The 24,918-nt window shown below is 44.1% G+C and overlaps 1 protein-coding gene across 1 annotated transcript in view; it reads left to right on the forward strand.

The window, feature by feature from the left end:
* The window catches only part of LOC114607663 (androgen receptor-like), a 177,400-nt gene that overhangs the window by 116,702 nt on the left and 35,780 nt on the right, over positions 1-24,918 (forward strand). The window contains exon 4 of the mRNA XM_077937058.1: positions 10,538-10,825. Coding sequence (XP_077793184.1) covers positions 10,538-10,825 — 288 coding nt within the window. The remainder of the gene's footprint in view (positions 1-10,537; positions 10,826-24,918) is intronic.

Genomic DNA, 24,918 nt, shown 5'->3' on the forward strand with positions numbered 1-24,918 from the left:
CCATGCATATAATAGTTCCTTTCTCAGCACTGCTGATGATTAGAAGACTGTTTTGTATGCAGCAACCTCTCTTGTAGTATGTAAAATGTGATTTTTAGTTCCATCTTCCATCATGAGAACAATGGTTTGAAATTGAAAGCCACATGCAATTCAGGTCTGGGCTTTTTTACGTAAAGGGGTGGTGGGCTTCCCCTTGCCAGAGGTCTTCAAACAAAGGCAGGGTAGCCAACTCAAGGCAGGAATAAAGGATTTTCTTCTAAACCTATCTCTTGAAGATAGTGCATCTGAGGCATCAGGGGCACTTCTGTCATTTCTTTGCCGTTCCCTCACTCTTTGTCTCCTTGTTTTGTAGTTGACATTTGGCAAGGTGGCTTTTGCTTATTTCTCAAGCTCATCACAATCTTCTCTAATTTTCCTTAAAAAATCCAGAAGTGAACTGTGAACAAACTTGCACATGACCTCAATAATAGGTCTGATTTCTGAAGGGCTTTGCTGACCTTGTGAAAATGACCCAGCACACGGGTCCAAAAATGCAGCACACGGGTCCAATTCTATGAAGACTTACAACACCTTATAGAAGTGACACCATCAAACCCTTCGATAGCTAAAGCTAAAGCAAGGTCTGGAAAGAGTTTACAAACAAAGCAATAATTTCGGCCTTTTGAGGGAGAATATACAAGCCACTCTTGGCTATATGTTTTCCCATTTGCTTTTGTTGAATAAAAAAGAGGGTTTTTTTGCAAAACCTAGACTGCTTTTTGTACACTCGCTTGGAATTTGAAAATGTTCCACAATGCTGCACAACTTGAGAGGGACCCCTCTCTGCTCAATAGGATACTTCCTAACGTGGTAATTCTGGCCACAAACCAACATCTGTTACAGTAGGCAGCATCATGGTTGCTTCCTCATAATGAGCTTGCTGTTCCACATCCTGCTTCGCTGTTTCTCTTTCTGGGAGGTTTTTGTGTGGTTGCACGCTAGTGGTTGGCTCAGGCTGGATAGCTTGGCTCTTGGCTCTTGTTGCTTCAGTGAGTGCTTTGATGCACGAAAATAGTGATTGCTCTTAACTTCATCACCACAGCATTTTCCAGTCTTTGTCTCTTGCTCTTGCTAGCACCATTTTCAAATCTTTTACACATGCTCAGTTTAGAATCTAAAAATTAAAATGAATCTTCAGTTGGATAAAATTGGTGGGCTTCTGTCACTCTTCAGTAGCTGCCCCCACTCACTGACTCCCCTATGGCTTTCTTGAGGGGCAGTGAGACCCCTCTGGCTGACTCCTGGGGTTGATGCAGAGGGATAAAATGGTCGCTGCTTCCTGTCTAGAATCACAAAATCTGGCTCCACAGACTTTTTCTTTTACAGCCACTAGCATTGCCAAATATTAATGCAATCACAGAGTGAATATAAATAAATAAATGCATTAAGCAGCCTATTTCAGAGAATTAGAGAGTCGTAATCACAGGTTTCCTTGTGTTTTGTTCCTGTTCCTGTGTAATATGATGCAAGGTCTGTGCCTGAAGGTTGCTGTCTGCTGGGAACAGGGTCTGCTTAGATGCTCCCTTGAAGCAACTTGGCATCTTTCTGGGGCTTCTTTTGTCTGGTTCCTGTTCTCTCTTTCTTTTAGCAGAGCTTAGGCAGAAGAAATTCTGAAAATGTTCTGTTCTGTTTTGCAGGTTTTGAATGGAGAGAGGTCCAGCCACATATACCTAGGTGGAAAGCCAGTGTGGTGTAGTTTCAGACTAGGACCTGGGGGAGACCAAGGTTCAAATCCCCGCACTTTGCCATCATGAAGCTCACTGGGTGTGGCCTTGGGCCAGTCACAGCCTCTCAGCCTAAACTGCCTAGCAGGGATCAAATAAGCAGGGGAAGAGCTGTGTGTGCCACCATGAGCTCCAGGGAAGAAAAAGTGGCAGTGCTTTCTTTCTGGGGTACACAGTGCCAGCACCCCCCCCCCCAATGTTAAAAGTGTGGCACTTACTATAACAACTTCATAGTGAGTTCCGGCACCTGCACTTTTTTTCTAAAACAAAAACAATAAAACACTGAAAGGTGGGAATGAAATGCAATAGATTAATCAATTCTTTTTTTAAAAAAAGATTTTTATTAAAGATTGAAAAAAATCAAAGAAGAAGCAATGTACAACAGTTAACATCTAATATGAAGTGTTTTTTGACATTGTTTGTTGTGTTTAGTCGTTTAGTTGTGTCCGCCTCTTCGTGACCCCCTGGACCAGAGCACGCCAGGCCCTCCTGTCTTCCACTGCCTCCTGCAGTTTGGTCAGACTCATGTTTGTAGCTTTGAGAACACTGTCCCACCATCTCGTCCTCTGTCGTCCCCTTCTCCTTGTGCCCTCCATCTTTCCCAACAGGGTCTTTTGCAGGGAGTCTTCTCTTCTCATGAGTCTTCTCTTCTCTTTTTTGACATAAAAACTAAAAAATAAAATAAAGAGTTGTCGTTCTCCACCTATCAGCTTTGTAGAGCAAAACCGTTGCTCTGTAGTAACTTCTCTTAACATAGAATTGTAGAGTTGGAAGGGACCACCACATGGCTTGAATCCAGCATGTGACTTGAACCCATGACCCTGAGGTGAAGAGTCTTATGTTCTACCATTGGAGGATGGACCACAGCTAATGGATTGAGGTTGAATCCAGACAAGACAGAAGTACTCTTTTGGGGGTACAGGGGGCGGGTGGGTGTGGGGGTCTCCCTGGTCCTTAATGGGGTAACTGTGCCTCTGAAGGACCAGGTGTGCAGCCTGGGGGTCATTTTTGACTCACAGCTCTCCATGGAGATGCAGGTCAATTCTGTGATTTATCCCCCAAATCCTGATTCTCATTTAAACACAGAATCAGTAACTTAAGCTCTGGAGGCTTGGTGACATGCAGATTTGCAATGTTGCATATCTCATTAAACATTTCTTCCCCAAAATTTACCACAATTGGGTATGTCCACTACAAGTGCTTATAGTTCCTCCTGTCCCCACACCCTTACCAGGACATAGGTGAAGTATGTTTATGCATAGAGGAAAGTTTAACTGGGGTTATGCACCATTTCTGCATTATCTTCATTATTGTTTCCTTGATGCTGACTGAGATGGTTCTAAATTACTTTTAATATTGTTTTTAATGCTGTTACCCACACTGGGACCGTAGGGTGAAGGGTGAGTAATAAATAAATTCATCATCATCCTTATCATCACCATCACCCTCATCCTCATCATCATCTATTCTGTGTTCCCAGCAGGGTATTCCAGTGGCGTGGCATGAGGGGGCACAGGGGTGGTTGCCCCAGGCCCAAAATTGTTACTTGCGCAAATGTTGTTGTTTTTTTAATATAAATTTTTATTCAAATTTCACACAAAAAATTTAACAAACATAACAACACAAACAAACACAAAACAAAACAAAAACATGTATAATTTCAAATCCTTATTTTCATATAACTTATTTCCTAGACTCCCCCATACCTCCCCTTAAAAAGGTAAAGGTACCCCTGCCCGTACGGGCCAGTCTTGACAGACTCTAGGGTTGTGCGCTCATCTCACTCTAGAGGCCGGGAGCCAGCGCTGTCCGGAGACACTTCCGGGTCACGTGGCCAGTGTGACAAGCTGCATCTGGCGAGCCAGCGCAGCACACGGAACGCCGTTTACCTTCCCGCTAGTAAGCGGTCCCTATTTATCTACTTGCACCCGGGGGTGCTTTCGAACTGCTAGGTTGGCAGGCGCTGGGACCGAATGACGGGAGCGCACCCCGCAGTGGGGATTTGAACCGCCGACCTGACAATCGGCAAGTCCTAGGTGCTGAGGCTTTTACCCACAGCGCCACCCGCGTCCCTAATACCTCCCCTTACTGCATTCTAATTTCAAACTTTTTTTTCAACAAATTCTTACTCTCAGTCTTTCTTCTTTTTAATCTTAATCTTTACAGCTGTAAACCCCTTAATTTATAAAACCAGCACCATTCTAACACTCATTAATTTTACAGTATTTCTTTAAATAATTCTTAAATTTTCTCCAATCTTCTTCCACCGCCTCTTTTCCCTGATCTCGGATTCTGCCGGTCATTTCTGCCAGTCCCATATAGTCTATCACCTTCATCTGCCATTCTTCCAAGGTGGGTAGCTCTTCCGTCTTCCAATACTTTGCAATGAGTATTCTTGCTGCTGATGTGGCATACATAAAGAATGTTCTATCTTTCTTTGACACCAGTTGGCCGACAATGCCCAGGAGAAAGGCCTCTGGTTTCTTAAGGAAGGTATATTTAAATACCTTTTTCATTTCATTATATATCATTTCCCAGAAAGCCTTAATCTTTGGGCACGTCCACCAAAGGTGAAAAAAAGTACCTTCAATTTCTTTACATTTCCAACATTTGTTATCAGGCAAATCGTAAATCTTTGCAAGTTATACATCTTTGACAAATTCTTAGTTTTGGATTCCAACAACTCTGTTTCTAATTTTGACTTTTCCACCTGGAAGCCAATTTTCCTGTCCAACTTGTAGACCTCCCTTATTTGATAATAATGGAGCCAGTCTCACACTTTATCTTTCAATTTTTCAAAACTCTGCAATTTCAGTTTGTCTCCTTCTTGTTCCAGAATTTCCCAATATTTCGGCCATTTGGCCTCCATATTACGCCTTTTCAAAGCTTTTGCTTCCATTGGTGATAGCCACCTTGGGGTTTTATTTTCAAGTAAATCTTTATATCTTATCCAAACATTGAACAATGCTTTCCTTACAATATGATTTTTAAATGCTTTATGTGCTTTGATCTTATCATACCATAAGTATGCATGCCATCCAAATACATTATTAAAACCTTCTAAATCCAAAATGTCTGTATTTTCAAGAAGTAGCCATTCTTTCAACCAGCAGAAAGCTGCTGATTCATAGTAAAGTTTTAAATCTGGCAGGGCAAATCCACCTCTTTCCTTCGCATCAGTTAATATCTTGAATTTAATTCTAGGCTTTTTGCCCTGCCAGATAAATCTAGAAATATCTCTCTGCCACTTCATGAAACAGTCCATCCTGTCCACTATTTGCAATGTCTGAAATAAAAACAACATTCTAGGCAATACATTCATTTTAATCACAGCAATACGGCCTAGCAATGAAAGCTTCAAATTTGACCAAATTTCTAAATCTTTTTTAACTTCTGTCCAACATTTCTCATAATTGTCTTTAAATAAGTTCACATTTTTAGCTGTCATGTTAATCCCCAAGTATTTCACTTTTTTAACCACACTTAGACCTGTTTCATTCTGGAACTTCTCCCTTTCAATATCTGTTAAGTTTCTCTCCAAGACCTTAGTTTTAGATTTATTCAGTTTGAATCCTGCAACTTGACCAAACTCCTGAATTAATTCCAAGGCCCTTTTCGTACTAGAGCCTGGCTCTTGTAAGTACCAAGTCATCTGCAAATGCTCTCAATTTGTACTGTTTAGCTCCGACCTGTACCCCTTTAACCAGCTGGTCCTCTCTAATCATATTCAGTAAAACCTCCAGGGCCGAAATAAAAAGTAGTGGGGAAATTGGGCACCCCTGTCGTGTCCCTTTTTCAATTTTAAAATCTTCCGTAACCACATTGTTTACAATAAGTTTAGCCTTTTGCTCAGTATATATTGCACCTATACCATTTTCAAAACCTTGGCCTACCCCCATCCCATGTAGATTCTTCTTCATAAAGCTCCAAGAAATATTGTCAAAAGCTTTCTCCGCATCCACAAATATCAAAACTGCTTTAGTATTTATGTTCACTTCTAACAGTTCCACAATGTCTATTATATTCCTGACATTATCTGATAAATGTCTTCCCGGGAGAAAGCCTGCTTGGTCCCTATGAATCTCCTCTATCAACACTTTTTTCAATCTCAGCCAAAATGTCAGCAAAAATTTTGTAATCCACATTTAGTAAAGATATTGGGCGGTAGTTCTTGAGTTGAGTCTTTTCAGTCTCTGTTTTCGGTATAAGTGTAATATACGCCTCTTTCCACGATTCTGGTGCCCTCTTCCCCTCCAGAATTTCATTACAGACTTCTTTCAAAGGTTGTAGTAACCATTCTTTCAAAGCTTTGTAGTATCTGGAAGTCAGTCCATCCGGTCCCGGAGATTTACCTAATTGCATATTTTGAATGGCACCTTCAATTTCCTGATCAGTTATTTTCTGATTCAAAATCATTTTATTTTGTAACGAAATTTTTTGTAATCCATTTTTCTTCAAGAATTCATCTATATCCGTTTCTTTCTGAGGCCCTTGTGAATACAATTGTTTAAAATATCTCTGGAAGCAGTTTCTGATCTCATTTGGATTAGAAATATTCCTTCCTTCCACTTCTAAATTTGTGACTGTATTCAATTTTTGTCTTTTCTTTATTTGCCACGCCAGTAGTTTACCACATTTATCTGCTGATTCAAATGTCTTTTGTCTCATTTGTCTAATTTTCCATTCTATCTCTTGATTCATTAACTCCATGTATTGTGTCTGGTACATCTTAATTTCCTTCAAAATCTCTTGAGACTTTGGTTTGGATCTTAATTTCTTTTCTCCTTCTTTAATCTTTTCCAGAATCTTATCCTTTTTCTCATTTTGGCTTCTCTTCTTTATAGCATTTTGTTGTATCAGGAATCCTCGCATCACAGCTTTACTTGCATCCCAGATTACTCTTTTTTCAACACTGGTCTTTAAATTTATTTCAAAGTAGTCTCTCAAAGTTTTTTGGGCCTTTTTGTAGACTTCTTCATCTCTGAATAAGGTGTCATTCATCCTCCATCTGAAAGAGCCAGCCGTATTTTGTTTCATCTCCATCTTTAAGGCGTTATGGTCGGAGCACGTTTTTGGGCAGATTTCCACTTTCTTTATCTTTGGAGCCATCCCTCTAGTAACCCATATTTGGGCGATTCTGGTCCATGTCATTTTCGCTTCAGAGAAGAAAGTTCCCTCTCTCTCAAGAGGGTTCCTTGTTCTCCATATATCAATCAAGTCCATATTGTCAGTCATTTCAAAGAAGGTCTTAGGTAGTCTTCCATCTTTAGAGACTACCTGTCTTTGTGCTTTGTCCATGTTTGTAGATACAACTCCATTCATGTCTCCCATTACAATTAACTTATAATCCCAAAAGTCCATTAATGTCTCATGCAACTTCTTAAAAAATTCAGATTTCCCCTCATTCGGTGCATAAACACCTACAATCAGAAATTTTTCTCCTTGAACTTGAATTTCAATTGCTAAGTATCTTCCTTGTTCGTCTTTAAATATCAATTTTGGTAGCAACTTCTCCTTTGCATAAATCACCACTCCTCTCTTTTTGACTTTGTCCGATGATATGAATTCTTGTCCTAGTCTTTTGTTAATAAGTAATTTTCTATGTGTCCTCATAACGTGTGTTTCTTGTAAACAAATCAAGTCCAATTGTTCTTTTTTCAATATGTGGAAAACATTTTTCCTCTTTCGTGGAAGGTTCAAACCGTTACAATTCCAACTTAGAAGTTGCAGAGACATGATGGAGCTATTTATTTATCCCTCCTTCTGCTCCAAGTGGTGGTTGTTCTTCTGTCAGTAGTGGTTGTCCTTCTTCTGTCGGTAGTTCTTTACTTGTCGGTGATTTCAGTCCAAATGATAAATTGCCTATATCTGGTATTTCTTTTCCTGGTGAATTGGACCCCTCACCAGAGACCACTTCTTTCACAAGATCCTCTTCATGATCTCTTAAAAATTCGTCTTTGTCACTCACTGATTTTATTCTTATTTTCCTTCCTCTATATTTAAAGGAAAGGCCTTGAGGAAATTCCCACCTGAAAAGTATTTTATTTTTTCTCAGTAGAACAACCAAGTCTTTATAGTGGGCTCTTGCTTCCAAAATGTACTTAGGTATATCCTTGAAAATCTCCACAAAGGAATCTTCAATTTCCAAGGTTCTTTGGTAATGCAGGTTCAAGATCTTATCTCTCTCCTCTTTTGATCTTAGAATTATCAAACAATCTCTTGGCTTCTTCTTACTCTGTCTTTTACCGATTCTAAATGCAGTCAAAATCTTAAAGTCATCCTTCTCCAACCCCTGTTGCCAGAAATCCAAAAATTCTTTTGTAAGAAAGTCCACCAGGTTGTCCCTTTCACTTTCAGGTACAGCTCTTATTCTTAAATTCCTTTCTTTTCTCTGCAACTCAATCATAGATAAGGTCAAATCATGGTCCTCTAGTTTCTTGTACACTGGTAAAAAATTTTCCTGGGTAGCAGTTGCAATATCTTTAGCCTCCTCTGCAATCTTTCGAGTAGTAGCTGACTCTCCTAATAATTTTTCAATAGTCTGAGTATTAGAATTCACCTTCGTTCCCAATTCCTCGATACTTTTAGTGTTCAAGTCAAATTTTGCTGAGATCTCAGCTACTTGCTTGTTAGTTACTGCAACTTGTTTACTTGTCTCAGCCCCCTGTTTTGTTAAATGTTCCAGAGACTCGTTGATTTTACAAAGTGCTTTTGCCACTGCATCAGATGACATATTTTTTTCTTTTACTTGCACAGCTGCAGCTGCTCCTGTACCTCCTGATACCGAGGCCCTTCGCGGCTGTGGAGTGTCTGCCTTATATTGTCTGCCAGATCTTGTTGTTCTTTCATTTGCCATAACACTCTCACACCAGCCAAGGTCAAACTCGCGCCACTAGAGTTGTTTTGAAGAGGAAATTTCCAGTGGCTTAACTGCAGATGGCTTAAGTGTTATTTTAGTTACAAAGTCTCCTCTAGGGGGAGAAACATCCCAGCTTCATTTTATGTTGCAAAATGTCTCTTTTAAAAAGTCTCTAATATCCCAGAAAGGAGAAGAGAGTTACTGTTCCAATTACTTTCTAGGTGTAAAGCAGTTCAGCAATATTGTTTCTTTTGCAGAGATATTTCAAAAGTCCCTTTAGTTTCCCTGTAACAGCCCTTTGACAGCCCCTTGGTCGGCTTTCCTGTCAAGGCAGTCCGTTCCCAGGAAATTAAGGCAAAATGGATTAATTTTTCTTCCCACTTCTCTGGCAGGTATAAAGTGTAAATTCTACTCCCCCCCTGCTCCTGCAAACAAGAGGGGGGTTCCTCTTTTGGCGTTGGATTTGCTCCCTTTCTGATCACAGCCCTTCAAAGCTGCACAGTTACAGCTTTACAGTCTCTTTGTTTTGATCTTTCTGCAGTTCGGAAAGGCAGACTTCCTTTTAATGCCTTTTCCCGTTTTGGCCAAATTCATTAAAATTATCTCCAAGTCCAATTAAGTCTTTAACTCACGGGTAGTTGCTTTTAGTTCCAATTTCCAGGAAGGAATCAGCGCTCTCCGTCAATGGCGATGCGGCTTCACTCCGCGGACTGGGTGACGACTCTCAGTACCACGCCGCTCACCCGCTGCCGTTCTGAAGCCTTTAAAAATGCTTCTTCCTGGCTTCGGGAGGGGCGCAAAGGTACCCGCCGAGCCTCCTCGTTCCCAGGCTTCACCGCCTGCGATTTTTGAGGGTCCCCGCTTCGCCGTAGCGGCAGGACCCGAACCCACGAAGCAGACTCCCTCCGGAGCTCGGAGGGATGTCCGCCATTAAACGCTGGCGCTGACCGGAAGTCTACTTGCGCAAATGTTGAACACCTGGTGCTGCCTCAATACAGCTTCACGCTTCCACTGCTGGACTCTGCAGAAAATGGCTTCTCCATGCGAAACAGGAAGTGACCTCTCCAGACAATGGAACTACTCTTCTTTTCTTGTGTCTGTGGCTGTGAGCTCCAGGGTGACGCGGATGCCATTAGGCAGTTGAATGCACATGCATACTCCACCCGTTTCCCTCCCTTCTCCCCTTCCATGCATCCCTGGGTGCTGATAACCCATGCTACACCACTGGGGTATTGTAGGAATACTGCCTCTAATTTGAGATGTTCCAATTGGCTAAAGTCAGTAGGTAATACCAGTAGCTGTCATGGCTAAAAGGAATTCAGCCATATGGTAGCTGAGAAGCCCAAAGTCCAGCAGAAGCTAGGAGGTTGGCTTATCTAATAGTGTATCCACACAACAATTTCAGCGATCGCAAGAAAATCCTGCCCATGCTATCTCTTGGCCTGTTGGCTGAGCATTCAGTGAATCCTTGCTCCCACAGGAGGCTGCAATAACCAACTAAGGTGGCTTTAATAGAGGAGGAGAGGGCTATTAATGGCTACTAGCCAAGATGCGTGTGCTCTGCCTTCATGGTCAGAGACAGCCATGCTTCTGAACACCATTTGCTGGAAGCTGCAGGGAGGGAAGGTGCTCTTGTGCTTAGAACCTGCTTGTGGGTTTCCGACTGGGGCCTCTGATTGGCCACTGAAGAGTTGATGCTGGACTAGATGGGCCCCTTTAGGCCTGATCCAGCAGCAAGACTCTTCGGACATTCTTATGCAACCTCCGGGTCCAGAAGCAGTATATCTAGATTCCTCGGTTCTTTGGGGTATTTGGCCATTGTGACAACAGGATTCTGGACTAGATTGGACACTGGCCTGATCCAACCAGGCCCTTCTTCTGTTCTCAGCTCTTTTGTTCTTGTTACTTGCTGCAGGCCACAAGAGAAAGAAGCTGAGAAACCTGAAGATGCAAGAAGAAGGGGAAGCAGCTGGCTCCTCCAGCCCTAAAGAGGAGCAAGCTCCGAAGATGACCATGACACGCATTGGGAGCCTGGAGCACCAGCCCATTTTCCTCCATGTCCTGAAGGCTACTGATCCAGGGGTGATGTGTGCTGGCCATGACAGCAACCAGTCTGATCCCTTTGCTGTCCTCTTCACCAACTTGAATGAGTCAGACGAGAAGCAGCTGGTGCATGTCTTGAAGTGGGCCAAGGCCTTGCCAGGTAAGAAGCAACTCTTGCATTCTCCCTCTCCCTCACATGCATCTGTTCCTTATCTGAAGATCAGACATCACAGAAAACAGTGCAAAACCCCATCTCCCTTCGTGTTGTGGTGCTTATTTGGGTTGGGTCTCTCTAAGCCTGATAAGGTGACCATCGGTGCATTTATACTGCATTAACTATATGCCTTGTTATGCTGACTTGCATCACTCTCAGCCAGAGAAATTTGGGTTTGTCCAGCTTCTTTAATGGAAGGTCCTTCCTGCTGGGCTCTCTTATTTACAGTTTACAAATGGGACTGGTTTTGTTCAGAACAACAGTGTTAACTACTGTTGATTATTCAGAATGAGTAGACAGCAAATATTTTCATAGCATACAATTTGCACCTCTTTTGTGATCTGCATTCCATTACTGGCAATTAAAGAGATGCTCTTTCATTATCTGCAGTTAAAATGACTGTCAGGAAGATAGCAGAATGCAAAAATCACATATATTAAGAAATGCATCAGTATAAAAATATAGAGAGAGAAAATGCTCCTAGATACACAGGGGAGCTTGCCTGAGCTTTCTAGATAAAGAGTGGGAGAACAACATTTAGTAAGAATTCAGAACTCAAACTATCTAGAAAAACATCCACTTCCCAGAATCTGTTCCTCAGATCGAGAACGAATTAGGTCCCAGGCTTGTCTGAGAGGAGAAAATGTTTTTGCCTCTCTGTCTACATGCCTTGGTTTGCTTGCTTGAGCTTCTGGGTGTGTGACTTGCAGGCACTTTTCACCAGCCCTTCTGCTCTCTGCCTCAGACACACTTTGTGAGTTGCCTTCTGGGCTCCTTGTTGGGGGACTTGCACGAAGAACTGAGGTGTTCAGAGTTGTCTCACCTTTCTGCCATCCTTTGCTCAAGTTCAGTGAGCTGGGTGTGGTTGTGTTCTCACTGTATGTCTGTAAGAATGTAGGTCGCACTTGGAGGAAGAAGGTTCACTGACGTGCTTGTGCGTCTGTTTCCTTTACTGGGCAGGGATAGATTGCTGGGAGACATGGGTTGACTGCAATGGCAGTGAACGTTACATGGAAGCAAGGCTAAGCTTGCCTTCAAGTGTCCATTCGACAGGGGGAGCTGGTGGAGTGTACTGGTAAGAGTGCTTGACTAGGTCCTGGGAGAGACCAGGGTTTGAAACCCCACTCAGCCCTACTCAAGTAACAGTCCAGTCGGCTTCTGTAGGTCCCCTGGGGGAGGGCACCCTCTTGTCCTTTGTCTTAGGCAGCAAGATGTCTTGAGCCAATGATGGCTCTCTGGTGAGACAATGTGCATGGCAAACATGTCTGAATTCACACATTGTATGACCAGGTGCTCTGCCTCAAACAGCAAGGAGTTGCTTGCGTTTGGCTTCCTTGGCAATGAGAGATTACTGGGCAGATGGGCTTTTTGTAATTTCTAGTTTGTTTTGCAAATCTCCAAATAGAGCGTTGGGTGTGCTCCACTCAGGCAACAGATCTGTACCCTCACATCAGATCACCAGGGAAAGATGCCCATCACTGCAGGACACAGCTGCCCAGCAGCCGACTCTCAACTATCTCTCCCTCTCTCTCCCTTTCTCTCCGTCTTCTTGTCTGTCCCAGACTTTCTTTCGTCCTTTCACAAATATATAAGAAGCCATAGTGGATCAAAGACCCACCTAGTCCAGCATCCTGCGGCCCAGCAGGCGCCTGCAGGAAGCCCACAAGCAGGATTCAGTCCTCAGAGCCGTCTCTCCTGCGGTGTCCAGCAGCTGGCATTCAGAAGTCTTACTCCTTTGGGCATCAGAGGCTCATAGCCATCAATAGCCTTTTATTCCATTTGTGTAATCTCTTTTCAAAGCCATCCAGTTGGAGGCCATCACTGCCTCCTGCGAGAGAGACTTGCACAGTCGAACTGTGCACTGTAGGGAGAAGGATTTCCTTCTATCAGCCCTGAGCCTTCTAGCATTCAGCAGCTTCACTGGAGGTCTCCGGGTTCCAGTGTTAGAAAAGAGGGAGACAAGGTTTTCTCTGCCCACTTCCTCCAGGCCATGCATAATTTAATAAAGTCCTATTATGTCCTTCTTACTCAACTTTTCTTTTTTAAACAATTATGTTTATTAAATTGTAAGAAACGAAAAGAAAAACAATCAGCTGTCAAAACATTGTTATTGTTTAGTTGCTTAGTCGTGTCCGACTCTTTGTGACCCCCTGGACCAGAGCACGCCAGGCCCTCCTGTCTTCCACTGCCTCCCGCAGTTTGGTCAAACTCATGCTGGTAGCTTCGAGAACACTGTCCCACCATCTCGTCCTCTGTCGTCCCCTTCTCCTTGTGCCCTCTATCTTTCCCAACATCAGGGTCTTTTCCAGGGAGTCTTCTCTTCTCATGAGGTGGCCAAAGTCTTGGAGCCTCAGCTTCAGGATCTGTCCTTCCAGTGAGCACTCAGGGCTGATTTCCTTCAGAATGGAGAGGTTTGATCTTCTTGCAGTCCATGGGACTCTCAAGAGTCTCCTCCAGCACCATAATTCAAAAGCATCAATTCTTCGGCGATCAGCCTTCTTGATGGTCCAGCTCTCACTTCCATCCATTACTACTGGGAAAACCATAGCTTTTACTATACTGCCCTTTGTTGGCAAGGTGATGTCTCTACTTTTTAAGATGCTGTCTAGGTTTGTCATTGCTTTTCTCCCAAGAAGCAGGCGTCTTTTAATTTGGTGGCTGCTGTCACTATCTGCAGTGATCATGGAGCCCAAGAAAGTAAAATCTCTCACTGCCTCCATTTCTTCCCCTTCTATTTGCCAGGAGGTGATGGGACCAGTGGCCATGATCTTCGTTTTTTTGATGTTGAGCTTCAGACCATATTTTGCACTCTCCTCTTTCACCCTCAATAAAAGGTTCTTTAATTCCTCCTCACTTTCTGCCATCAAGGTTGTGTCATCTGCATATCTGAGGTTCCGGCAATCTTAATTCCGGCTAGGGATTCATCCAGCCCAGCCTTTCGCAGGATGAATTCTGCATATAAGTTAAATAAGCAGGGAGACAATATATATCCTTGTCGTACTCCTTTCCCAATTTTGAACCAATCAGTTGTTCCATATCCAGTTCTAACTGTAGCTTCTTGTCCCACATAGAGATTTCTCAGGAGACAAATGAGGTGATCAGGCACTCCCATTTCTTTAAGAACTTGCCATAGTTTGCTGTGGTCGACACAGTCAAAGGCTTTTGCATAGTCAATGAAGCAGAAGTAGATGTTTTTCTGGAACTCTCTAGCTTTCTCCATAATCCAGCTCATGTTTGCAATTTGGTCTCTGGTTGCTCTGCCATTTTTAAATCCAGCTTGCACTTCTGGGAGTTCTCGGTCCACATACTGCTTGAGCCTTCCTTGTAGAATTTTAAGCATAACCTTGCTAGCGTGTGAAGTGAGTGCAATTGTGCGGTAGTTGGAGCATTCTTTGGCACTTCCCTTCTTTGGGATTGGGATGTAGACTGATCTTCTCCAATCCTCTGGCCACTGCTGAGTTTTCCAAACTTGCTGGCATATTGAGTGTAGCACCTTAACAGCGCCATCTTTTAAAATTTTAAATAGTTAAGGTGGAATACCATCACTTCCACTGGCCTTGATATTTGCAGTGCTTTCTAAGGCCCATTTGACTTCACTTTCCAGGATGTCTGGCTCAAGGTCAGCAACCACACTACCTGGGGTGTACGAGCCATCCATATCTTTCTGGTATAATTCCTCTGTGTATTCTTGCCCCCTCTTCTTGATGTCTTCTGCGTCTGTTAGGTCCTTACCACTTTTGTCCTTTATTATTGTATTCTTTGTACAAAATGTTCCTTTCATATCTCCAATTTTCTTGAACAGATCTCTGGTTCTTCCCATTCTGTTGTTTTCCTCTATTTCTTTGCATTGCTCATTTAAGAAGGCCTTCTTGTATCTCCTTGCTATTTTTTGGAAATCTGCATTCGATTGCCTGTATCTTTCAGTATCTCCCTCGCATTTTGCTTGCCTTCTCTCCCCCGCTATTTGTAAGGCCTCATTGGACAGCCACTTTGCTTTCTTGCATTTCCTTTTCATTGGGATGATTTTCCTTGCTGCCTCCTGTATAATGTTGTGAGTCTCTATCCATAGTTCTTCAGACACTCTGTCCAGCAAATCTAAAGCCTTAAACCTGTTCCTCACTTCCACTGTGTACTCATAAGGGATTTGATTTAGATTGTATCTTACCGGCCCAGTGGTTTTTCCTACTTTCTTCAGATTAAGCTTGAATTTTGCTATAAGAAGCTGATGATCTGAGCCACAGTCAGCTCCAGGTCTTGCTTTTGCTGACTGTATAGAGCTTCTCCATCTTTGGCTGCAGAGAATATAATCAATCTGATTTCAATGCTGCCCATCTGGTGATGTCCATGTGTAGAGTCGTCTCTTGTGTTGCTGAAAAAGAATGTTTGTGATGACCAGCTTGTTCTCTTGACAGAACTCTATTAGCCTTTGCCCTGCTTCGTTTTGAACTCCAAGGCCAAACTTGCCAGTTGTTCCTTTTATCTCTTGATTCCCTACTTTAGCATTCCAATCCCCTATTATGAGCAGAACATCCTTCTTTGGTGTCACTTCTATAAGGTCTTGTAAGTCTTCATGGAATTGGTCAATTTCAGTTTCTTCAGCACCAGTGGTTGGTGCATAAACTTGGATTACTGTGATGTTAAAAGGTCTGCCTTGGATTCGTATCGAGATCATTCTATCATTTTTGAGATTGCATCCCAGTACAGCTTTTGCCACTCTTTTGTTGACTATGAGGGCCACTCCATTTCTTTTACAGATTTCTTGCCCACAGTAGTAGATATGATGGTCATCCGAACTGAATTCACCCATTCCCATCCATTTTAGTTCACTGATACCCAGGATGTCAATATTTATTCTTGCCATCTCATTTTTGACCACATCCAACTTACCAAGGTTCATGGTTCTTACATTCCAGGTTCCTATGCAATATTTTTCTTTACAGCATTGGACTTTCCTTTTGCTTCCAGGCATATCCGCAACTGAGCGTCCTTTCGGCTTTGGCCCAGCCGCTTCATCAGCTCTGAATCTACTTGTACTTGTCCTCCGCTCTTCCTCAGTAGCATGTTGGACGCCTTCCGACCTGAGGGGCTCATCTTCCAGCGTCATAACTTTTATATGCCTGCTGTCTTTGTCCATGGAGTTTTCTTGGCAGGGATACTGGAGTGGCTTGCTGGTTCCTCCTCCAGGTGGATCACGTTTGGTCAAAACTCTCCACTATGACTCACCTGTCCATCTTGGGTGCCCTGCTCGGCATAGTTCATAGCTATGTCAAAACATTATTATACACTTTAAAGAAACAAATCAACTCTATGAAAGGTTGGCAGCTAATAAATTGCTTAAAGAAGGGGGAGGGGAATGTAAAACAAAAGTAGGTAATTATTATTTTAAAAAAGAAAAAGAAAACATCATCGCCACAGTGTATACCGTGCCCAAATCATTTCCACCAGGCAAGGAAGTTTGTCACTCATTTCTCTCATAATTGATTATTTCAAAATTAATTTTAAAATGTATACATAAAAATTCAAGCATCATTTGCTATATATATATATCATGTGAAAAGGAAAGGAACGCCCACGCTGACTGAACCTTATTTCATACCAATACTTGTACTGTACTTGTAAATATTATAAAATCATACCACATGACAGTAACATTATCTTTCTTAGTCTGAGCTCAGCTTGTTTGTTAATTTAATTTTTTAAGTAACACTTGATGGCAATTTGACAGTGGAGAGATCTTTCCAATGCCTAACTTAAGAGCCCTTGCAACTTGTAACAGATGTCCAACTTCTTTCTAAGCTAAAAACCCCCAAATGTTGTAGCCTTCTCTTATAGGGGAGTCATTCCATCCTATGTTCATTTTGGTTGCCTTTTTCTGAACCTTTTCCAGCTCTACAACATGCTTTTGGGGGTATGGTGACCAGAACAGTACACAGCATCCCAAATGTTCCTCCAGTTACACCAGCTGCATAGAACAATACTAAAGAGATTTCCCAGCTAGTTAGGTACCACTGAGAAAACAGGTTTTTGAAAAAATCCTGATCCATTAGGAAACAATTTCACTGAAGAAGGAATGGCTGGATAGTGGCCTAATAGCATTTTCAGGTGCACAGTTAAAGCACCTTAAAAAGTACTGTGTGACCTCCAACAGTCTCTCAAGTGGACTGGAATGATCTCTCAAGTCTATCTGAGGGACAATGATGTTGTTACACCGCATCCCATCTCTGAGAAGTGAGAAACTCCAGGGATTCCTGTGCTTCCCCAGGGTTCAGTCTCCTTGGAATGAAGCTCAGTGGAGACTGTGGTGTCTTTAGGATATATGGTTTTATTTACACATATGTAAATAAAGGGACAGAAGAGATCACAGCTTTAATACCCCAGCAGGCCCTACTCACAACTTTGGATCCATCACAGAGCAGGCAGATCTCTGTGTCTCCTGTTTCCAACTTAGCTCACACATCCCTCTTTCTTTCTTTCTTTCTTTCTTTCTTTCTTTCTTTCTTTCTTTCTTTCTTTCTTTCTTTGTTGCGTTTGCAAAGTAAAGGAAGGATTGAACTCTGATTAATAAGAATACACACAGAGGCTTGAACCAGCAAGACTCTGGGAAGGGTGCGTATAATTGTGTCTCTCTGTGCTTGTCCGTTTTTGAGCCCCCTCGCCCAGGTAGTTTTTATTCACAAAAGAGCTTTTTACAGAGTGTTCGTAAGAACCAATCAGATTTCTTCTGAGCATTTCCACAAACCCACGTGGGGAGAAAGTTAATCTATAAACACTAGTTATCCATGCATACTTTTGGGGTAAATAAGTTGAGAACTACAAAGGGGAGCATCTGGCAACCCCAGTGGTAATAAACAAGCAATACACATGATAAGGAGGGTGGCCAGGAGTACAGTGAGCATTATCACCTGAATGTGAGATCTGATTCCTGGCCCTAAGATTAACATCCTAAGATTACCTGTTAGAAACTACAAAGACGAAATTGCCCAGTCTTTGAGGACACAGGACGCCTGCCTGTCTAAGTGTGTACGTGATTCGTGAAGAGCAAGGAGAAATGGGCAGCAGAGGCAAAAGGGCATGGAAAGGACATGAATGTAGAATCTTATGGGATTTAATCAGAAATTATCGTCAATATATCAAACCCAGTCAACACAATGCTTTCATCACGGACACGATGGCTTGATGTATATTTTATAATTCCTCATGGTAATCCCATGTGATCCCTACTTACTTTCTTTCTTTCTTTCTTTCTTTCTTTCTTTCTTTCTTTCTTTCTTTCTTTCTTTCTTCTTTTTCTTCTTCTTCTCCCTCCTCCTCTCTCTTTTTCTCTCCCTCTGCTGTTCTCCAACTTAAAAGCTAGTTGGAAAGGCCCACCCATTTGTTCTACCACACAGAGCAACTGCTTTGGTTATGTTCATCACAGTGTTTTAACTAGCCAGCCAAAGCCATTACCTTGCCAAGGGGACTGGTTTGGCAAGTTCGCTCTCATACCTTCCACCCATACAGATGCAAGAACAAAGAATTGGAAGCAACTCAGGGCATCATCCAGACTGGGAGGGTCCAACACATAGTCCAAGGGCCACAAGCAGCCCTTGAGGCCTTTTTTGGGAAGGAGGCATGAGGGCTCTGGCAGGATCCTAGAGTCCCCCGCCTCCTTCCCAAAGCCTAGTTAGTGTTTTCCCAGTTTGGGGAAGAAGGTGGGAGGGCTCTGGAGTCCTATTAGAGCCTTGTGCCTCCTTCCCAAAGCCCAGAGCCTCACTTGGCAGCTTTGATACGGTTGCGAGAGGGCTGGCTGTGTGTCAAATCTTGCCTCACTCCCCCCCCTCCCCATGCAACAAGGCAGTGTGCAGCCTGTGGGTTCCATGCCAAAGTACTCTTGCAGCCCACTTGGTATGAAAAGTTGGGCCACCCTAATCCAGTCTGCCCCCCTCCCCAGCTTGCAACAATTTTGATTTCCAGTGGCAGTCAATGGGCCTTGGGGGGGGTGCAGCAGGAAAATAGAGGGAAAGAAAGGAAAAGCTGGATCCTGATCAGATCTGAGGAATTAAGAACGCTTGCATTACTGCAGCTGCCCTGCTTGGCCGCTTCTCATTTTTAGCACATCAGAGAGGTGGAATGTCAGCTTCCTGGAGCTTAGCAGAGAGTGACAGTTGGAAACACCTCTGTCTCTTCGTTGTTGAATAAGTAATTTTGTTGTCCCCGAGAGGGGGCAATGACAATAAAGATATTATTATTATTATTATTATTATTATTATTATTATTATTATTATTATTATTATGACACAGGGGAGGACTTGGGTCCTGAACCACAACCCAGTGCAGCGTAATTCATAATTACTGGGCACAATTAAGCTAATGAAGGGTTTTAGTGTTCTACACAGTCTGGTTAGTTTGGCTAGATGGCCACTTCCACCATTTTCATGAGCTTTCTGGCAGTGGAAGAACTTTGGAGAATACCTTTTGCCCTATAGCGGGGGGGGGGGGGGAGCAAAACTCTCCAAGTCATGAAGTTAGCCACTGTGGTGGGTGGGTGAGAGGGAAATTCATTCTGTCCACATTTTGATGTGAGCCTAATTTATGCTTTCCTAAACGGGAACACACCTGCCCTTCAAAATTTGCACTTCTCCACACATTGTGATATAGTTCTCAAAAATGGGGAAAGCACACACACAAAATGCATGCACAAATGTAATATGTAAATGTGTTATATAGGGAGGAATTTCTTGTAAAAATGTGTATACAGTACATAACAACAGTTCAATTGCATCATACATACATTTGATTGTGTGATTTCAGCCATATGCAGTTGAAGGCTGAGTGCCTGAAATCGCACAGGAGGCAGAGAGCTCCAAAGCTGTTTTTGCTAGTGTCAGGGCCGCCTCAGGTCCCAGCTCACAAGAGACCAACGCCAAGTCCAGTTCATATACAAAAATGTTTATTGAAGTCCATTGTATGCTCCACAGCCGAGGCGCGCAGCCCCACGTCTGTTACGCTTAGACCGCTGAAGTCCCCTCTGAGTCAGTCCCGCCTCTGCACCACTTTAAGAGGCTTGTGCTGCTCCACCTCTTCCTTTCTTTCCTTTTCCGCAGGGTCTTCCTGCCCCCTGGGGTTTCGCCCCTCCTGGATTCCCCTGACGCGGAATCCCCAGACAGTTCTTCCCCCCTCCTGCGTGCTTTGGGACCTGGCTCCTCCTCCGGGCTCCCTGTGCTTCCGCGCGCCTCCACATTTGAACTTGGCGCGCGTTCGCAACCTCTAACTTTCCTCTTGACAGTTACACTACTCCCTGCACTACTCCCCTCCCCTTCCGGGAGGATGTCTTGCTCCGATCTCCCCTCCCTCTCTGCTTTCGGACCTGCTTCTCCTGTCACTCTGGAATCTCCACCCCCTTCACTGCGCTCTGGTGGAGAAGCCGGTCCCGACTCCCAGCTCCCACTCTGGGTTCCCCCGCTGGCCCCCTGCTCCTGACGAGTCCCCCCTGTGACTCCCCTTGGCCTGACCACAGGCGCCCCCTTCTGGGAATCCTCCGACTCACTTGAAAGACTCATGGAATCCCTCAAGTCATCATCATCCTCTTCCTCGCTGCCCTGGGATTCTTCCCCCTCGCTCTCTGCCTCCTCCCTCACCTGTGCCTCTGTCCCTGAACCCCTGACAGCTAGCATTTTCACAGAGTGGAAAGAGCTTTTTAACTCTCTGCCATGCTTAGTGGGCTCTGGGATGCTTTTATGGAAACTTGGGCAGCCCCATAAGATCTTGTGAGAATCACCCAGAGCCCAGTAAGCATGTCAGAGAGCTTAAAAAGCTCTCCATCTTGCTTGGGAACAAGGCCTCCTTTGCTCACAACCAACTTTGGAAAGGTAAGTATGGTCACTTGGGGGCAGTTCCAAGAGAATGGTTCAAGTATACGAGATTTTGCATATGCTTGCCATCCTCATATCGTACCCACAATGCAATACTGTACTGTACTGTACTAAACAAGTCTGTTATACAAAAAATGAATACAAAATGTGTGCACATTGCCATGCAAACTTTTTGCACACTGACAGATGAATGGGGGAAACTAAACTCAAGACTGGAAAACTGAGGAAGGGAGAGAAGTCAGAATTTATGTGTCTTAGTCTGCTCCTCTGAGCACTATGCCAGAAGGGTAGCATGGTCAATTGGGTGCTCTGAATGAGGTTGTACACTCTCTAGCAAAAGCTGCTGAGAGATCAAGAAAGAATCACAAGGCCATCCTCTTGTCTTCTCTCAATAAAGGTCAAAGCCAATTCAGTTCCATAACTGCACATAAACCCCAATGGAGTTGTCCTAAATGGATCAGGATAATCAGTGTTTCATCCAAGTGTTTTTACAGCAACTGCATAGAATCCTAGAATCCTAGAGTTGGAATAGACCACAAGGGCCATCGAGTCCAACCCCCTGCCAAGCAGGAAACACCATCAGAGCACTCCTGGCATATGGTTGTCAAGCCTCTGCTTAAAGACCTCCAAAGAAGGAGACTCCACCACACTCCTTGGCAGCAAATTCCACTGTCAAACAGCTCTTACTGTCAGGAAGTTCTTCCTAAGGTTTAGGTGGAATCTTCTTTCTTGTAGTTTGGATCCATTGCTCCGTGTCCGCTTCTCTGGAGCAGCAGAAAACAACCTTTCTCCCTCCTCTATGTGACATCCTTTTATATATTTGAACATGGCTATCATATCACCCCTCAACCTCCTCTTCTCCAGGCTGAACATGCCCAGCTCCCTTAGCCGTTCCTCATAAGGCATCATTTCCAGGCCTTTGACCATTTTGGTTGCCCTCCTCTGGACACGTTCCAGTTTGTCAGTGTCCTTCTTGAACTGTGGTGCCCAGAACTGGACACAGTACTCCAGGTGAGGTCTGACCAGAGCAGAATACAGTGGCACTATTACTTCCCTTGATCTAGATGCTATACTCCTATTGATGCAGCCCAGAATTGCATTGGCTTTTTTAGCTGCCGCGTCACACTGTTGGCTCATGTCAAGTTTGTGGTCAACCAAGACTCCTAGATCCTTTTCACATGTACTGCTCTCAAGCCAGGTGTCCCCCATCTTGTATTGGTGCCTCTCATTTTTTTTGCCCAAGTGCAATACTTTACATTTCTCCCTGTTAAAGTTCATCTTGTTTGTTTTGGCCCAGTTCTCTAATCTGTCAAGGTCGTTTTGAAGTGTGATCCTGTCCTCTGGGGTGTTAGCCACCCCTCCCAGTTTGGTGTCATCTGCAAATTTGATCAGGATGCCCTTGAGTCCATCATCCAAGTCGTTGATAAAGATGTTGAATAAGACCGGGCCCAAGACAGAACCCTGTGGCACCCCACTAGTCACTCTTCTCCAGGATGAAGAGGAACCATTGATGAGCACCCTTTGGGTTCGGTCAGTCAGCCAGTTACAAATCCACTGAGTGGTAGCATAATCAAGACCGCATTTTACCAGTTTCTTTCCAAGAATATCATGGGGCACCTTGTCGAATGCCTTGCTGAAATCAAGGTAGGCTACATCCACTGCGTTCCCTTTATCTACCAGGCTTGTAATTCTGTCAAAAAACGAGATCAGGTTAGTCTGACATGACTTATTTTTCAGAAATCCATGCTGACTATTGGTGATCACAGCATTCCTTTCTAGGTGCTCACAGACTGTTTGCTTAATGATCTGCTCCAGAATCTTCCCTGGTATTGATGTCAGACTGACTGGGCGGTAATTATTTGGGTCCTCTCTTTTCCCCTTTTTGAAAATAGGGACAACATTTGCCCTCCTCCAGTCTGCCGGGACTTCGCCTGTTCTCCAGGAATTCTCAAAGATGACTGCCAGTGGTTCTGAAATCACATCTGCCAGTTCTTTTAATACTCTTGGATGCAGTTCATCTGGCCCTGGAGACTTGAATACATCTAAACTAGCCAAGTATTCTTGTACTATCTCCTTAGTTATTCTGAGCTGTGTTTCCTCTGCTGAATCATTTGCTCCAAATTCTTCAGGTCGGGCATTGTTTTCTTTATCGGAGAAGACTGAGGATGCATGGCAACCCTCTGCATCGCTTTCCCAAGAAAGGGGGTCTTGGTGACCAGACAGTAGTTGTCAGAAACCAATGGATCCACCGGGATCGGATTCTTCAGGTGTGGTCAAGTCACTGCTTCCTTCCAGAAGGTTGGGAGCATGCCTTCACACAAGGATCCACTGCCACATGCTGGTTCCACCAGTCATATCCCCATGGCAGGCTTCAGTCATCTAGGAGGGAAAGGCACTGAGAGAACACATGGGTGGCCGCTTCATTACAAGCAGCTTGCCCAATGCCATCAAGAGGCATCAACTGAAACTGATCAGCTTTGCCCTCAAAGTGCCTTGAAAACAAATCACAATGGGATTCTGGAGGGTCTAACATTCCATTGCCTGGAGCATAGGAGCCAACTCCTAGGAGCCGAGGCCCTTTTGGCCCCCTAATAAAATATTTGAGGGGGCTTGCCCCCAAGTTGTGTGTGCACTGAGTCATGTGATCAGTTATGTGGGGTGGGCTTACTTGCCCCCCCCCCAATATTTTATGCAAGTTGGCACTCCTGGCCTGAAGAAGAAGTCAACAGATCCCAGACATAAGAACACAAGATGAACCTGCAGGATCAGGCCAGCAACAAACGTAGTCCAGCCTCCTATTCTGACTGTAGCCAACCAGATGACTGCAAGCTGAGTGGAAGCACTACAGCTCTCTTCCCCTCCTGTGGCTTCCAGCAGTTGGGATTCAGAAGCAACAATGCTTCCAGCCATGGGGGCAGAACATATCCATCATGGCTAGTAGATAGACGTATCCGCTGTGAATTCACCCAGTCCTCTTTTAGAGCCACCCACGTTGGTAGCCATCATTGTCTTCTGTGGTAGCAAGTTCCACAGTATGTCTAAGCACTGCTTGGAGAGGTTCTTCCTTTTATCTGTCCTGAATTGTCCAACATTCTAACTTCCTGTGTTATGGGAAAGGGAGAAACACTTTTCTGTAGCCAGTTTCTCCATGCCATGCATAATTCTATAAACACCTCATGTGAAAGAAACATTTGAGATGCAATGGATGCAAAGAAGTGGGCCTCCTCTTGATCTTGTTTCATATTATTGCATGTGTACATGTAGAATTAGACATAATTCTGCAGTGCAAAAGTCACATGGGCTGCATGGACAAAGGCTTTGAATTACACTATTTGGTTGCTAAAAGGCTCCAATTAGCTGCAAACCAATATGTTCTCATTATTAAAGCAAGCACTTAGGTTTCATGGTTGCTCAGGAGATACATTGAGAGAACTGATTCAGATATATGATTTAAATTTACATTTTCTTTGTCATTTAAATCATGGTTTAAACAGATTATTTAAATCACCTTGATTTAAATCCATTCTGGTTTGCACTGATAGTGAAAATCAATTAGAAGCATCTTCAGTATATGCTAAGTTCAGCATCACCACGATTTCAAATGAAATCAGCCTTCCACATTCCCTTCTCCAGTGGCGTAGCGTGGGGGGTGCCAGGGGTGCCGGCCGCACCGGGCGCAACATTTTGGGGGGCGCGTTTGGTCGGCCCCCCTCGAGGAAGCGGGAACCTCTCCAAGGCACAGCGTGCCGTCGGTAGAGGAAAAAAGCCGCGCAGCAGCAGCAGCAGCAAAGTCGGGAGGAGGAGGAGGTGGAGCGAGCCTGCTAATTCCTTGCTGGGAATTAAGCGGCTCAAGACTCTCTCCACTGGCCGCCTGGGTAGTGAGCCGAGCCGAGCAGGGAGTCTGGCGAGGGGGCGGGAAGAGACTTTCCCCCCTTTTTTCCACCTCGCCTGGTCAAAAAGGAGAGCGGAGTCTCCTCAGGGCGCCCTCAGGCAGGGCAGGGAAAGGCAAGCAGAGCGAGGAGGAGAGAGAGGGGAAGGGGGGGGGAGCAGCCAGGAAACGCCGCGGTGTGGAGGAGGAATCAACTTAGGAGAGAAAGCGAAAAGCCTTGGAGAAAGGGAAAAAAGGAAAGAAAAGAGGCAGCTCCAGGAGAGCGCGGGGGAAAGAGAAGCCTCGCTGCTGCTGCTTGG

This window comes from Podarcis muralis, chromosome 12 (genome assembly GCF_964188315.1).
Source record: "Podarcis muralis chromosome 12, rPodMur119.hap1.1, whole genome shotgun sequence".
NCBI classification, from domain to species: Eukaryota; Metazoa; Chordata; class Lepidosauria; order Squamata; family Lacertidae; genus Podarcis; species Podarcis muralis.